At 42.5% G+C, this 16,570-nt stretch overlaps 1 protein-coding gene across 12 annotated transcripts in view; it reads right to left on the bottom strand.

Moving 5' to 3' along the window:
* Positions 1-16,570, bottom strand: part of CDH13 (cadherin 13) — a 1,167,676-nt gene that overhangs the window by 753,021 nt on the left and 398,085 nt on the right. For all 12 annotated transcript variants that reach the window (XM_077984054.1, XM_077984047.1, XM_077984053.1 and 9 more), the window contains 1 exon segment: positions 11,844-12,052. In XM_077984054.1, coding sequence (XP_077840180.1) covers positions 11,844-11,894 — 51 coding nt within the window. In that variant the 5' untranslated portion in view covers positions 11,895-12,052.

The following is a 16,570-nucleotide window of genomic DNA, read 5'->3' as shown; positions in this document are numbered from 1 at the left end:
TTTAACTCATCATTTCTTTATGGTCACAGCAAATGTACAGGTTCATTCTCCACTGGGATTTGTTGTAAAACATTTCATGTAAGCAGGATCGATATAATCACCAGCTCAACAGATTCCATATCACTCCCAATGTGAGGAGGTCTAGAGACAAGGTTATTAACTTACCATGAGGTTGTTGCTGTCATTTTCAGGAATGCTTTAGAGCAGCAGTCACCAACCTTTTTTGGCACCAGAGACCTGTTTTGTGGAAGACAATTTTTCCATGGACTGAGGGTGTTGGTGGTGGCTGTTTTGGAATGATTCAAGTGCATTACATTTATCATGTACTTTACTTCTATTATTAGTTCATTGTAATATATAATGAAATAAGTATACAACTCAACATAATGTAGAATCCATGGGAGCCCTCAGCTTGTTTTCCTTCAACTACATAGTCCTGTCTGGGGGTGATGGGAGACAGTGACAGATCATCAGGCATTAGATTCTCATAAGGAGGGCACAACCTAGATGTCTTGCATGTACCATTTACAATAGGGTTCATGCTCCTATGAGAATCCAATGCTGCTACTGATCTGACAGCAGGCAGAGCTCAGGCAGTAATGTGGGGAATGGGGAGTGGCTGTAAATACAGATGAAGCTTTGCTTGCTCACCTGCCACTCACTTCTTGCAGTGCAGCCTGGATTCTAACAGACCACAGACTGGTACTCAGACAGGTGGGTGGGGGACACTCTTGTCTTAAAGAAATAAAGTAAAGTCACATGTCTACAGTGTGTCAGGTGTCTTGAAGGTTAGATGGAATCATGGCCAAAACAGAGGATTCAAACGGTTGGCTCAGAGTTGAAAAAAATTGCAGTTTATCTCAGTAACAAATGTGCAAAAGTATTTTTGTCTAGAATGTGTGAGATCAGGAAAGGGGGGAAATGTATAGAAGTGATAGCAACTTACTGGCTACTTCACTTAAGAATAATTGATCAATGATTGAGAATCATCTATTAACGAGGCATTGAGTTAGGCATGACACTTGTTTTATGTCATATGTCTCATGATGGTACCTACACAAAGCCAGGGTATTATGTCCATTGTACAGATGAGAAAACTGAACCTCAGAGAAGTTAGGTAACTTTTCAGTGTCATCTGGCTGATAAATGTGTGGTTCGTTTCCGATTTTGGGTGATTTCAGCTGCCTCTTAGTATCATCCACAAAAATTTTTGCTAAATATCCCCATGAATGTATGTGTATAGCAACAGGGGGCAATTAGCTCCAGGTTTTCCTCAAAGTACTTACGAAATGGATCCTGAGATTCTGGGAAGTAGGGGATTTAAAAGTTGTCACCTCCCAATGGAGCGAGTGACATATTAGCAGTGTCACTGGCTTTTGGGCAATTGATGATATATTTTACATTTTTATTTAAAAAATTAAAAACAAAAACAACTGTTTCTCCCAAGTGGCCCCTTCTACTGATTGCTCCTTTTGTTTTATTTTTTGGAACCATTTCCATCCTGATTCTTGAAACTGGATTAGGAGCCAAAATTATGTCTTTTAAATTGCATGTTTGCCATAATGATGAACAAGCATGACAAACGAGCCTTAAATTTAGCGTTTTCAGCTTCTGTCATAACTTTCCCTTTTTGTTTTATTTTTGAGAAATTCTTGTAATTACAAAAAAGGGAAAAATATTTTTTTGCATTTAATTGAAGCAACTTGATTAAGAGACCAGTTTCCCTTTATTGAGGCAACTTGTATTGACTTCTAGTTAAGACGTGTAAATTGTTCATAATCAACTTTTAAATACTGCCAGGTCTTTTGGAGTTTATTAAGTGGACCTGTAGAAATAATCTCTTCTCTAGGAAGTTTAGTCAGTGCTTCCCATAAAGTGAGCGGCCTCAGGAATAAGACTGGTGATGGTGTAACTTCGCCCATAATCCTGAATCCATACAGGTTGCAGAAATCATAGAATTTGGTCATGTTGGGCATGGATGGAGGAATGGGCCATCTCAGTTTGCCTCGTTCATTAGCTGAACATTTATTATAGGTCTGGCTTTGACAATGCAATCACTATGAGTAATTCCAGTTTCTTGTGGGACACTGACTGTCCTAAGTTATTTGGATGCTGTGATGGCTAATATTGAGTGTCAACTTGATTGGATTGAAGGATGCAAAATATTGTTTCTGGGTGTTTCTGTGAGGGTGTTGCCAAAGGAGATTAACATTTGAGTCAGTGGACTGGGAAAGGCAGACTACTCTCAATCTGGGTGGGCATCAACTAATCAGCTGCCAGCATAAAACCAGGCATGGAAAGAACAGACTGGCTGAGTCTTCTGGCCTTCATCTTTGTCCCATGCTGGATGCTTCCTGGCCTCGAACATCAGACTCCAAGTTCTTTAGCTTTTGGACTGTTGGACTTACACCAGAGATTTGCCAGAAGCTCTGGGGCCTTCAGTCACAGACTGAAGGCTGCACTATCGCCTTCCCTACTTTTGAGGTTTTGTGACTCAGACTGGCTTCCTGGCTTCTCAGCTTGCAGATGACCTGCTATGGGACTTTACCTTGTGATTATGTGAGTCAATTCTCCTAATAAACTCCCCTTCATATATTCATCTATCATATTAGTTCTGTGTCTTTAGAGAACCTTGACTAATACACGTGTTAATTCATTGAATCCTCACAACATCCCCATGAGGGTCACACAATTATGAACCCCTTTTCCAGCTGAGAAACCTGGAGCAGAGGTAGTGAGTGTAGTGCTAGGATTCATGCCAAGGTGGTCTGGCCCCAGAGTGATCTTAGTCTGCTGCGTGGGAGCGAGGGCTGTGAGCTCAGGAGCTCAGCATCAAGACAGACACAAGCAGAAGAAAGCAGACTGTTTCATTTAGTACTATGAGTAGAGAGAGCCAGGCAGGGGTCTACAGGAGTCTAGAGAAAGAACATCTAACCAGCTAGGGGACATTCAGAGAGCTGTTCCCAAAGAAGGACAATCTTGGCTGGTTCTGAAATATCAATGGCGCTGACCATAGGGTAGGTGGAACCACAGCAGAGGGAACAATGTTCAGACAGAGGAGTAGCCAGTGTGAAGGGATGGGAAAGCTTGGCCAATTCAAGAAACCACAAGTGATTTGGTGTTGCAGGAGGCAGAGTTCAATGTAGGGTGTGAGAGGGGTAACTTGCTCCACTCATATATTTATTCAAAAGGCATCTACTGAATACTATGTGCCAGGCACTAGGCGGGGTGCTGAGGACAGAGAGGTGAACACACAGGAAGGAAGGAGGGAAAGAAACAAGGAAGGGAGGAAAGAGACTTTGTTCCTATATTCATCTGAGGCAGACATTAAACACCTGAACAAGAAAATAAATACATAATTACAAATTGAAAGGAAGGCCACAAAGGAAAAGCACTGATGCCAAGAGTGAGACCAGTAGGGGCGATCTTTCCTTGGGATGGGGACAAGAGGTGGGGGTGACAGGCAGGGAAGGCTCTTGGAGAAGGTGACATTTCCACAGGTCAAGCCACTTAGAGATGAGCAGGAATGCGACTTGAAAGAAGGCTGCAGAGATCAGTCAGACTAAACCACAAAGGACGTTTTCAGACACGTGCTGTCTTTAGAATTCATCCCCAAGGCCAGGTGAGCTGATCAGGAAGTGAGGGCCTATTAAGCAGAGGAATGAAGTGATCAGACTGCATTTGAGGAGTAACTCCAGACTGGGAGCGGGGAAGCTGGATCCAAGCCCATAGCCTGTGGCCCCTATAACTCTCCGTGGGAACCTGGGCCATGGGAGACTTTTGCTTTGTTCATAAGGACCTGGCTGCCTGGCCATAGGCATCTAAATTCTACCACTGCTGAGAGTGTGGGCTTCCATGTTTCAAGATGAAGACTGGAGGTACAGTCTTTTTAATTCCCAAACCCAACGTCAGAATAAATTCCTCCAAGCTCCTTGACGTCACTTCCCAACCTGACTTCATCAAGTTCTTTAACTGATGTCAGAATTACTTGCCATGATCTATAGTCAGGCAAGCTACAACTTCTTAACTCAGAAAGAAAGAGTAAGTACGGTGTTTTTCGTTTGTGAGTGTTTTTGTTGGCCAGGCCAGAAAATGAAGTCATTGAGTCCCATTTACATGGCAGATAAAGACATTTCTGCATGAGGAACGAAGCACAGAGCTTTTCTGTGTAAACTTTTGAAACTACATACAAGGTAAACACACATGTGTGCACACAAACGCACGCGCGCACACACACACACACACACACACACACACACACACACACACACACACACACACCCGTCATCCACTGTTTCTCCTTTCATCCTTGTCGGGCCATGAGAAATAGCAGATTTGGTGGGGAAAAGTCATGGTTCTGTCCAGACATAACTTGGTGTGTCAGGTTCATCCTGACCTTCCACAGACTGGAGAGCCCTCTTGTGCATGGAAGGTTAACCTCACTGTCTTCCATAACAATTTATCAGAGCCTGTCAAAAGACTTGGAATTAAACTGCTCTTCTGCCTACTCAGATCTAAGGTGGTCTTACATAACCCAAGCAGGTACTAGATTCTGGGAAGCCCATTAAAAATGCAGAAATAGCTTGTGAGTCTATAATTAAATCATTAACAATCAGAATTCACAGATTTGGGGTCATAAGTAGCAGGTAAAAATAAGAGAGGCCAGGCTTCTTTTACTAAAGAAGAGCCAGGCTCCAGTTACCACAGCTAAAATAGGCTTCACTCTGATTACATTTGCCTGAGAGAATCTTCCCTTCCAAAACACAGTGACATGAAATGAGCAAGTGTGAAATCGTCCCGTTTTTGGTTAGGCTGGCAGTCCCACCTACCTCTCTGAGTATGCCTTCTCTTTCTTTTCATTGGCTTTACTTTCTCCTCCTGTCCCCTATCTCTGGCTTCTGTCTCAGGGCCTCAGTGAATACACTTAGCCCTCGGTTCCTTATCCTTCCTCCAGAGGCTCCAAAATTATACCATCGATGGGAACTGTGTCCCTTGATGTCTGGTGCTATGCCCAGGAGAACAACTCTGTGACATAGACTATTCTTATCCCTATTTGATAGATGAGGATATTGGGATTCAGATAACTGAGTCACCTGCCCAAGTCACACAATGAGTAAGTGGCATAGCAGAAATCTGAACCCACTCACGTTCAACATAAGCCAGAACTCCTACCACTATGCTGTTCTTCCTTCCAGTTTGTACTCTAACAGCCAGTCCCGTATTACGCATTGACTCCTGGACATCTCTATAAGGATGTCCCTAGGAGCATCTAAATCAACACCCTCAAGGCTTTCCCTAACATTTCTTTCCTGACTTGTCCAATTCATCCCCATCCTCCAGGCTAGACAATCTGGAATCATCCAGATACTGGATCCTGGCTCTTTCTTCCTTTTTGGCAAATCTTGCGTCTGGTTTCCCTCCATTGTTCCCATGTTGCTCTAACTGATGCTCTCATCTCCTAGACCCATGGGCAATGGCAGCAGCCTCCCTTAGTGGCACAGCCTTCCAGCAGCAAAGTGGCAGGAAGGAGAATGGGTATCTAGGCAGAGGCCAGAATTTCAATCTCATTTCCGTCAGTTTCAAGTTAGGGTCTCTCGGCCAGGTTCTCATATCTGCAGGAAGAGGTAATCTCAGCAACCCCACAGGGAGGTTGTGAGAATTAGAAATAACTTATGCTAAACATAGACTGAGATGCATGACCTTAAAAAAGCTTCATGATATCAGTTCTCAAAAAATAGTGGTAGCTATTATTTTAACTAGTAGCTCTAGTCTCCCCCTACTCCAGTCAAGGCTCCTGGATGAACATCACCAAGGATTATTTTTATCCTGCCTGTTTCTCTGCTTAAAAACCTACCATGGCTTCCTAGCTCCTGTCATATCAATCTAGAATCCCTCCTCCTGGTCTTCAGATGCTGTCTCCATCCTGTCTGCCCACCTGTTCCCATGCTTTTATTTAGCATTCCCTTTCTGTTCCAGCTTCCTCTGACCCAGAAAAGTGGACCCTAGGATGCCGGACCATGGCTTGTGTGGGGAGCATGGGTGTGCAGGCTAATCCCTGAGGTAGAGCCAAGTCATCTCCGGGAACTGCAGAGCTCCTGGCTGAGAATGTGAAGATGAATTGCCCCCAGGCTGCACAACAGCATCACCAACCAAAGGGCTGGGAAGAAGCAGGATACAGGGTGCAAGGAAGAGGGATGCAGAGTGGGAGACAGGCATCAAGAATCAGAATTTACAGGCAGCCACAGGAGTGTTCTATCAGATTCAGCCATGGGAAGAGGGAAAGTGGGAAGGGCATTGAGCTGGTCCTGACAATCTGACATTCTGGGTTGCAGGTCTTGCTTGTCTCTGTTATAATTGCCTTTGTGGGAGTGAACATTGTGCAGGCTTACTCTGTTCCAGATGCGGAGCCAATAGAACCTATTGATAAAGTGGAGAGCTCCAGGTTGGGTACTGTGGTTCACACCTGTAATCCCAGCACTTTGGGAGGCTGAGGCAGGAGGATTGCTTAAGGTCAGGAGTTCAAGACCAGCCTGGCCAACATGGTGAAATCCCATCTCTACTAAAAATACAAAAAGTAGCCAGCTGTGGTGGTGGGTGCCTGTAATCTCAGTCACTCAGAAGGCTCAGGCAAGAGAATCACTTGAACCCAGGAGGTGGAGGTTGCAGGGAGCTGAGATTGTACCACTGCACTCCAGACTGTGAGATTGGACTGAGACCCTGACTCCAAAAGAAAAGAGGAGAGCTCCAGACACTGCTGAGGTCTGAGCCCCAGCTCTGCCACCTACTAGCTAAGTGGCCAGAGCAAGAAACAGCCCCATTGTGTCTCAGTCTCCTCACCCAGGAGATGCAAATGATAATAGCACCAGTAACAGCTTCCATTAGCATGTTGTGAGGATGAAAGACTTGGATAAACCCAGGGTTTAGCACATAGTAAGTATTATGTAAGCAACAGGTATTGGTCATGGCTGTAGCATCAGCTGAGTGCTATGTATTACTGCTACACATATTGTCTCATTTAATCCACATTAAGATCCAAACAAGTCTATTATCCCTATGTTACAGATGAAAAAATCAAAACTACATCGAGGCTCAGGAGGTAAAGCAATTGACTGAAGGTAACACAGCTACGAAGAGAAGCACTCTGTGGACAGTCCAACATTTCCCTTGTAGACCCTCCCAAATATGCACAATGACCCGTCCTTCAAAGTCCAGCTCATCGAGGAGTTGGAGGCATGGACTCAGAGGCCAGGCTGCCCGGGCTCAAGTCTCATTTCCATCCATCTTCTCATTCATTTTTAGACCTTGGAAATGTCACTTGCCTCTTTGTGCCTCAGTTCCTCCATCAGTAAAATCAGTAAAAAGTCACTATGAGGCAGAAGGCAGTAGCATCTGCCTCCAATTGCTAAGGAGATTACATGAGTCAGTGCCTGTAGTCCATGGAGCAACACCTGGCACATGGTTGTGCTTTGAGGACCAGCCCAGCTGCCCTTGACCTCTCCCCTCTCCAAATGCACAGATCATCAATCATCGTTAGCTCCCCGCCTGCTACCCAAGCATCAATGCACACATTTATATTCCCTCCCCAGCAGGAGCTGAGCTGACTCAGGCACTCTCTGATTTTCCCCTCCAGCAGCTGGCCCACTTGGCTGCACACAGTAGCACCCGCAAACATCCCAACTGCATATCCATTGAGGTATATGCTCTCTTCAGAGGGATTCTTTGGCTATCTATTTTGTTTTCCCTTCATTTTCTTTTTCTTTTTTTTCCTTTTTTGAGGCATTTTTAGGAAGGACACAGCTACACATCTTCACAAAGCCTTTTTTCAAATCTTATAAAATTACTGGAGGTGGGAGATGAATGCCCTGTTCTGCTGAAGTCTGGCAAACTGAAGGACACGGCAGCCTCCGCCCGCTTTATAAGAAGCAAAAACAATCACAGCCAAGTTTTGTCGAAATTGCTTACAGATAGCGGCAAGCGAGAAACAGCCAGGGCTCAGGGGAGCTTTGTCTCTAGATGGCATCTCACGGGAACTCAGGGGACCAACAACGCGTGGCTGAGTTTTCATAACGAACCCAGCTCTCCCAGCCCCTTAAGGTGGAGTTGGCCCTGAGAACCTGCACAGAACCCCTTCTGCTCTCTTTCAAGCAAAATACTATGAGGTGTCTTTTCCAGATAAAAAGATGGGCCACCATTCATGATGAACAGTTGCTATCTAAATGCATTCAAGCCCATGGGCAAACCCCCTAACCATACCATTTACGTGTTTCTATGGAACATTGTTTTTGCTGTACATCCTGGCAATTTTGTTGCTTTAGATATTTGCCAAATAATTTATATCACAGATTAGTGAGATGCTGTGAAAAGGGTCATGGCTAAGTAAGAGAAAAAACTTGCCTTCGTGGTGTCAATGGATTTCCACACTGGTATGAATTCACCAATATCCTGTTTGCTCTGAAACATGACTGACACGCTGTGCATTCGTTTTTAGGTTGCCATCTACCCTTAACTCACAGCTTCACAGATACTGAAGGGGAATTGTGAAGTTCATCCAGCCCAGGAATGGCAGATAGATTCCATCCTCAGAAACATCGCAAGATGATCAATTGATAGTAGGTTCCAGAAGCACTGCACTGAGGACACTCAGGCTAAGCCAGGGGTTATTAGCAATATCTGCCATAAGCATGGTGACAGTAGAGTGGCACATGAGCCACTTATTTGCCACTGCAGGCTGTTTAACCTCTCTACTCTGTAGATAAAGAAGCTATATGATGCTCTCAAGATCACACAGACAGCACTGGTAGGAAGGTAACTCTCACATTGCCAGTCGTACTGTCTCTGCTCCCAGCTGTGTGACCCACGCTCGCTCCACCACTGAACAAAATGAGTAGATCAAGCAGGGATATGGGTAATATGGCAGGTGGAGAAAAGGGATGTGAATTAGGGGCTGTGGAAAATTGAGGAAGACCAAGCTCGCAGATAGGAGAGAAGGCTAGGCATGCCAAGCAGGGGCATGCCATCATTAAGTCATTGTTTGGCTGGAGTTCTGCTGTGTGTCTTGCCCTCCTTTTCTCATGAAGGTAGAGTCTCTGAGCTCCTGGTGAAGAAGGAGTGAGTCAGTGGTAGCAAAAAGTCTCTGAATGGCACAGTCGGGAAGCCTGAATGGCAGTTTGTGACGCTCATAAAGTATGCATACGTGTGGGAGTGCAGGGATCAGCATGCATGTGCTTGTGGAAGGGAACAAGCACTGCTGCCTAGCAAAGGAGAAGCACCATATGCAATAACACACACATATAATACAGATATACCATGTGTGTATGTATATACATAGTATATGTGCATATACAGTATGTGTATGCCTGTATATACATATATACATATACACACATACATATACACAGTATATGTGCATATACAGTATGTGTATGCCTGTATATACATATACACATATGCACACATACATATACACAGTATATGTGCAAATACAGTATGTGTATGCCTGTATATACATATACACATACATATACACAATATATGTGCGTATACAGTATGTGTATGCCTGTATATACATATACACATATACACACATACATATACACAGTATATGTGCATATACAGTATGTGTATGCCTGTATATATATACACACATATACACACATACATATACACAGTATATGTGCATATACAGTATGTGTATGCCTGTATATACATATACACATATGCACACATACATATACACAGTATATGTGCAAATACAGTATGTGTATGCCTGTATATACATATACACATACATATACACAATATATGTGCGTATACAGTATGTGTATGCCTGTATATACATATACACATATACACACATACATATACACAGTATATGTGCATATACAGTATGTGTATGCCTGTATATATATACACACATATACACACATACATATACACAGTATATGTGCATATACAGTATGTGTATGCCTGTATATACATATACACATATACACACATACATATACACAGTATACATGCATATACAGTATGTGTATGCCTGTATATACATATACACACATACATATACACAGTATATGTGCATATACAGTATGTGTATGCCTGTATATACATATACACATATACACACATACATATACACAGTATATGTGCAAATACAATATGTGTATGCCTGTACATATGTATACACATATACACACATACATATACACAGTATATGTGCATATACAGTATGTGTATGCCTGTATATATATACACACATATACACACATACATATACACAGTATATGTGCATATACAGTATGTGTATGCCTGTATATACATATACACATATGCACACATACATATACACAGTATATGTGCAAATACAGTATGTGTATGCCTGTATATACATATACACATACATATACACAATATATGTGCGTATACAGTATGTGTATGCCTGTATATACATATACACATATACACACATACATATACACAGTATATGTGCATATACAGTATGTGTATGCCTGTATATACATATACACATATACACACATACATATACACAGTATATGTGCAAATACAATATGTGTATGCCTGTACATATGTATACACATATACACACACATATATATACTGCAGTCCCCAAAAGTCATTAGGAAACAAAAAACAGAAGGAGCAGGAGTAGGTTGGGCAGCTTAGCTCTGAGATACCTATGACCTGTTAAATGTGGATGTACATGCATAGACGTATATATACACCATATACATATACAGAACCATAAACAATTACATATACATATACATATATATGTATACACACATACATATACTGAAGTCACTGAAGGTCACTGGGAAACAAAACAAAACAACAGAAGGAGCATGAGTAGGTTGGGCAGCTTAGCTTTGGGATATCTCTGACATATTAAATGTGGATGTATACATATGTGTATACATTATATGCACATATACCCTATGTATGTATACATATACACATAGGTATATGGTACATATACATGTATATCGTATACACATACATATACACCATATACACATACAGCACCATGTACATACATATGGTATATGTGCATGTAATGTATATGTGTACACTTATGTACACATACACATACACCCATATAGGTGTACAGCACAATATGCAGCACCACATATAATTCTAGTGGGCCACTGTTTCTTGCCTATCCACCATCCATTTCCTTTCCTCTGGAAACAGCTCTTTAATTTACTTTGAGGAACTACATTTCTTTCACTCTCAGTCCATGTGTTTTCAGGTGAATAGGGCTGACCCTGCCCTGGCTTCAGGAAAAGAAATGTGACCAAGACGTGGCCAACCAGAACATCACAACCCAATGGACACCATGTTTAGTTCAGGGGTAGGCACATGATCTAACGTACGAAATTCAATTTCAAGGTTTTGTTAGCATTATCTTGAAGAGATGCTTTCTCAGGCGACTTCAGACCAGGAGAATGAGGGGAGTTCCTGAGACCTCCACCTTGGGAGGTAGGAAGACATGTGACTGTCTCAGTATATCTAATAAAAGGAAAATGGAGCCACAAGATGCATAGCGATTTGGACACCAGTACATAGCCATTCCTGAAGGCAGAAGTATCCCTTAAATAGTTCCATGAATTAATCCATGAACTATCCCTAAATTAGTTACACGACTCAATTAATTCCCACTGCCCCTCCCCACTACATTTTTATAGTTGGATTTCTGTCATTTGCAACAACAATAACAAAGAGAATCTTAGCTAACATAATAAAATAAAGATTCACTTTCCACATAAGACAGACAGAACCTAATGTCCTCCTTGAACCCAAGTTATCTCAAACAGATGTGTTACCTGCGAGGAGCCCTGGATGTCTCTCCCCCCGACAATCACGAGTTCTGCCATATCTTCTGCATGGGGAGTCCGTGCATGGACGAACAGAGTCTTGCCCACTGCAGTTATGTTTCTCAGGGCAACTAAGCCGCCATCGCTGTTCACCTTGAAGTATGGGCTTGAGACCTCATAGCGTGGCTTGTCATTTCCCTTACAGTCACTGAAGGTCACTGGGAAACAAAGAAAACAACAGAAGGATCATGAGTAGGTTGGGCAGCTTAGCTCTGAGATATTTCTGACCTGTTAAGTGTGAATTGCCACATAGTTCTCCACCCCACAGCTCACAAACGCTACCCTTTATCCCACAGCAAGCCGCTTGTACCCAAGTGACTTTGTGCTGATGGACTTCACTCAATCAAGAAATGTCCTTGACGACCTCTCATGTTCCAGGCAGGTGCTAAGCTCTGAGAATGCACACTTGAGTGTGTTCTCAGTAGAGTGAAGAGTCAGATCTGGCAGAGTGACATTTGAGGGAAGTGATCTAATCTTGGCATGTGTGGGTGACTGAGCAGAACCACAGGGTGCTCAGGAGCATTGAAGAGAGCTGACAGAGACGATATTTGAGCTGGGTATTGAAGATAAGCAGGAGATGAGAAGGCTCTTAAGAATGTGGAAGACATTATAGGCTATTCAAAGGTACAGGGATGAGGGCTAAATAGCAAAACAGATTCAGGGAATGAGAATTAACGATATGCATATACATGTATACAGTATACACATATAATACACATGTATATGGTATATACATACATATACACCATATACACATACAGGACCATATACATACATATGGTATATGCACGTAATATATACATGTATACATACCCATACACCATATATGTATACAGCACAATATGCAGCACCATATACAATTCTAATGGGCCACCTTTTCTTGTTTATCCATCATCCATTTCCTTTCTTCTGAAAACAGCTCCTTAATTTACTTTGAGTAACTACATTTCTTTCACGCTCAGTCCATATGGAATAGTCCATATGTTTTTAGGCAAATAGAGGCAAACTTAAAATGGGGCAGGGATGGTGGGAATCTAGAATGGTGGGGATCTAGAAGGGAAGGGTGGAAATGAGGCTGAAAATATCTTTGGGAGACAAGTTGGGAAAAGTCGGTAAGTTAGGGTGCTTTCTGGTAGCCCTGGACGATTTGTGGTGTGGAGAGGGTCAAGATCAGGTGTGTGCTCTGCTTCCAGTGGAGAGTAGTGCTTCTCAAGGATTGGGGTGCATCAGAATCACACAGGGTGCTATTTTTTTTTTTTTTTTTGGACAGAGTCTTGCTCTGTCATCCAGACTGGAGTGCAGTGGCATGATCTTGGCTGACTGCAGCCTCTGCCTCCAGGTTCCAGCGATTCTCCTGTCTCAGCCTCCTGGGTAGCTGGGATTATAGGTGCATGCCACCATGCCTGGCTAATTTTTGTATTTTTAGTAGAGATGGGGGTTTCACCATGTTGGCCAGGCTGGTCTCGAACTCCTGACCTCAGGCCTTCCAAAGAACTGAGATTACAGGCATGAGCCCCTGTGCCCGGCCCACAGGATGCTTTTTAAGAATCCGGAGGACTCAATACAAAGATTATAACTTGGCAGATCTGGGTTATACCAAATGATTTAAAGAAGGGCAGGAAGAGAGGCCAAGAGAACCACTTTCAAGTTCAATGTTGTATCAAAGATGGCTGTCCAAAATGAAGGCAGTGGTGCTGATATGGAGAGTGGACAGATGTGAGTAAAGTTCCTGCCGTGGAATGGCTTAGTCATGTGTGGGAAGGAATGGGGAAGATGGGCCCCCTGCATGAACCACATGGAGCACAGAGCATTGACACAAGCAGAGGCTGTGATGGCTGATCGTGCTCCCCTCAATGGTGATTCTGCATGTGGTACACAATTCTATTATTATGGGTATCACAACTCATTATCTGTACATGCATTTGCCTGTCTGCCTTGTGCTGTAAACTTTCAGGCCCCTTATGGGTGAGCAGAGAATTGTACTACGTGCTTTTTGCTCTCTGCTGAACAGGCTCATTTGTTTAGTAAACCTTTAATCGAAGCATAATGTAGACACAGAAAAGTGCATAAATCAGAATATACAACCCAATGAATTTTTACAAAGTAAGCACACCCAACTGCCCAGCACCCAGACCATAACATGACACATTACCAGTCCCCTCCCTTTCTGAGTAAAATTCCTACCCTCTTCCCCAGAGGCTACATTATTCTAGCTTCTAATACCATAGATTTGTTTTACCTACATTTGCACGGCATCTAATGGGATCATACAGTATGCATTCTCTCCTGTTTGGCTTCTTCATTCAACATTACATTCCATGAGATTCATCATGTGACTGTGAGTCACGCTAGTTTATTCTAATCACTATGATAATAATCATTGATCACTGTATAGTATCCAGGTTACCATATTTATCTTAATCATCATATAGTATTCCATTATGTGGCTGTATTGAATCTATTTATCTATTCTACTGTCGATTGGTATCGAGACTATTTCCAGTTTGGGGCTCCAAATATTCTCGCTAGCAACTTTCTTGTATACATGTTTTGGTAACAACAGCTAGATAGGTTCTAGCACACTTAAAGTCAAATATCTGAAAATCTAAGCTTATCTGCATAGATCCTAGCACACTGTGAAAGCCATATAAATATCTGAAAATCTAAACTGGTATTTCTACTCTGGGAATATTATACTTAGGGTGATAATAATCATACTAACTGATAATAATAGTGGATAATTCAGACTGAGCACTTTCCACATTCAAGGATCGGTGCTACACATTTTGCACACATCATCTTAGTTAATCTTTACAAGGACAACAAATGAAGTACTATTTTGATCCCCTTCTCCTACAGTTTCTAGATAAGGAAGCTGAGGCTCATAGAGGGCAAAGTTGGTGCCCAATACACACAGGTTGTAAATGATCAGCCAGGATTTGAACCCTGGTCCACTTGTCTCTCACCACTGCACGTTTTCAATAAAGACAATACCCCATAGAGAATACAATCCTTCTGAAATCCTATCAGAACCTGACTACAGTAGTTCCCCCACCTCCAGGGCTTTGCTTTCGGCAATTCCAGATACCATGGTCAACCCAGGTCTGAAAATATTAAATGGGAAATTCCAGAAATATACAATTGATAAGTTTCAAATTGTGTGCCATTTTGATTATTGTTATAATTGTTCTATTATATCATTAGTTGTTGTTGTTAATATTTTACTGTTCCTAATTTGTAAATTAAACTTTAATATAGTTATGTATGTATAGGACAAATAGCATATATAGGGTTGGGTAGTATCCATGGACGAAGGTATCCACTGTGGGTCTTGGAACACATTCTCTGAGGACAAGCAGGGACTACTGTAGAGAGCTGTGATTGCCCTTCTCAGTCCTGTTTTCATGTTCCTGCATGGTTCGGAAGAGCATTGCATGGTCCGGTGCCTCTTGGTCACTCTGCAAAGGTTCTAAGGCTTTCCGTGGCTAAGTCAGCTTTAGGGCCATCTTTGCACAGACACACAAGTGGACTCTGGGGAGCCTGCAGTTCTCAGACACTTGCTCACTTTCTCTAATCATGTTGGTAGCCAAGATTAATTGAACATGCTTAGTTTCAGTTTTTGGAAGTGAACTATGAAGGAGTGACACCAAGGCTGCTTTCATTGTTGTCATCAATTAGTACTCATCCACTGGAGGAAAATTACTCAAATGACAAGGCCTGATGGGAAATTACTGCTTCAACTGCCAGCATGAGGTTCTAGCCCTAACCCTTGAACAGAATCAAAGAAGACAGTCTCAGCTGGGGAGTGAACGGGGTAGAGGAAAAGGCATACAAAAGTCTGTAGGGGTTCTAGATTCACAGCTAAGTTCCTTCTTCCTACCCTTTCTTCCTTCCATAAATATTTACTGAGAACCTACATAATGCTAGATGCTGAGGTTATGATGTTGAACAAAGACAGGCACAGTCCCTAGTTTGAAGTCTAATGTGGAAGACAGACATTAATTTAATAATCTTATAAGTAATTGGGGACCTATTACTTAGGCAGAGAAAACCACAACATATGCAAAGGTCCTGTGGCTTCTACAGAACTGGAAGTAAGCTGGTACGATTGGCACAGACAGCAAGTGAGAATGCAAGGAAGCTGAGTCCAGGCAACGTGGGGTTCTAGGGGCCACACAGCCCTGTTCCTTGGAGGAAGCCTTGGATTCTCCTGTTGCAACTATAACACTAGCTTTTCTCCAACTGAGTCTCATATAATTATGGATCTTCATTGCAAAACAATACTTAGCACTCAAGGTCCTCCATGACTAGGCTGTCCATCAGCCTCCCCTCTGCCTTTGTCTTCACTGCGTACCTCACACTTCACCCACTCTTGTGTCTCACTCCTCTACCATCCCACCCTTTGTGTATAGTGCTCCCTCTCTGCAGAAGGCATTTCTCACCTTCTGCACCCTGTTAACTCGTGCGTATTCTTCAAAATTCAACTCAAGCAACTTCTTCAAACATTCTCTTTATGTTCTCAGAATTTCCTGCACATAGAACCTTTTATATCATGTTATATCAATGTGTCCATATTATGTATTTGTTTTTTGCACCAGAACCATGAGCAGAAATTGAGTCTTGTTCTTTCATTCATCTTTACATCTCTGACAATGAACAGAATGTTTTTCCATATG

This window comes from Macaca mulatta, chromosome 20 (assembly GCF_049350105.2).
Source record: "Macaca mulatta isolate MMU2019108-1 chromosome 20, T2T-MMU8v2.0, whole genome shotgun sequence".
Taxonomy (NCBI): domain Eukaryota; kingdom Metazoa; phylum Chordata; class Mammalia; order Primates; family Cercopithecidae; genus Macaca; species Macaca mulatta.
Note: the sequence above shows the minus strand (reverse complement) of the source record. Positions and strands in the feature narration are given on the sequence as shown.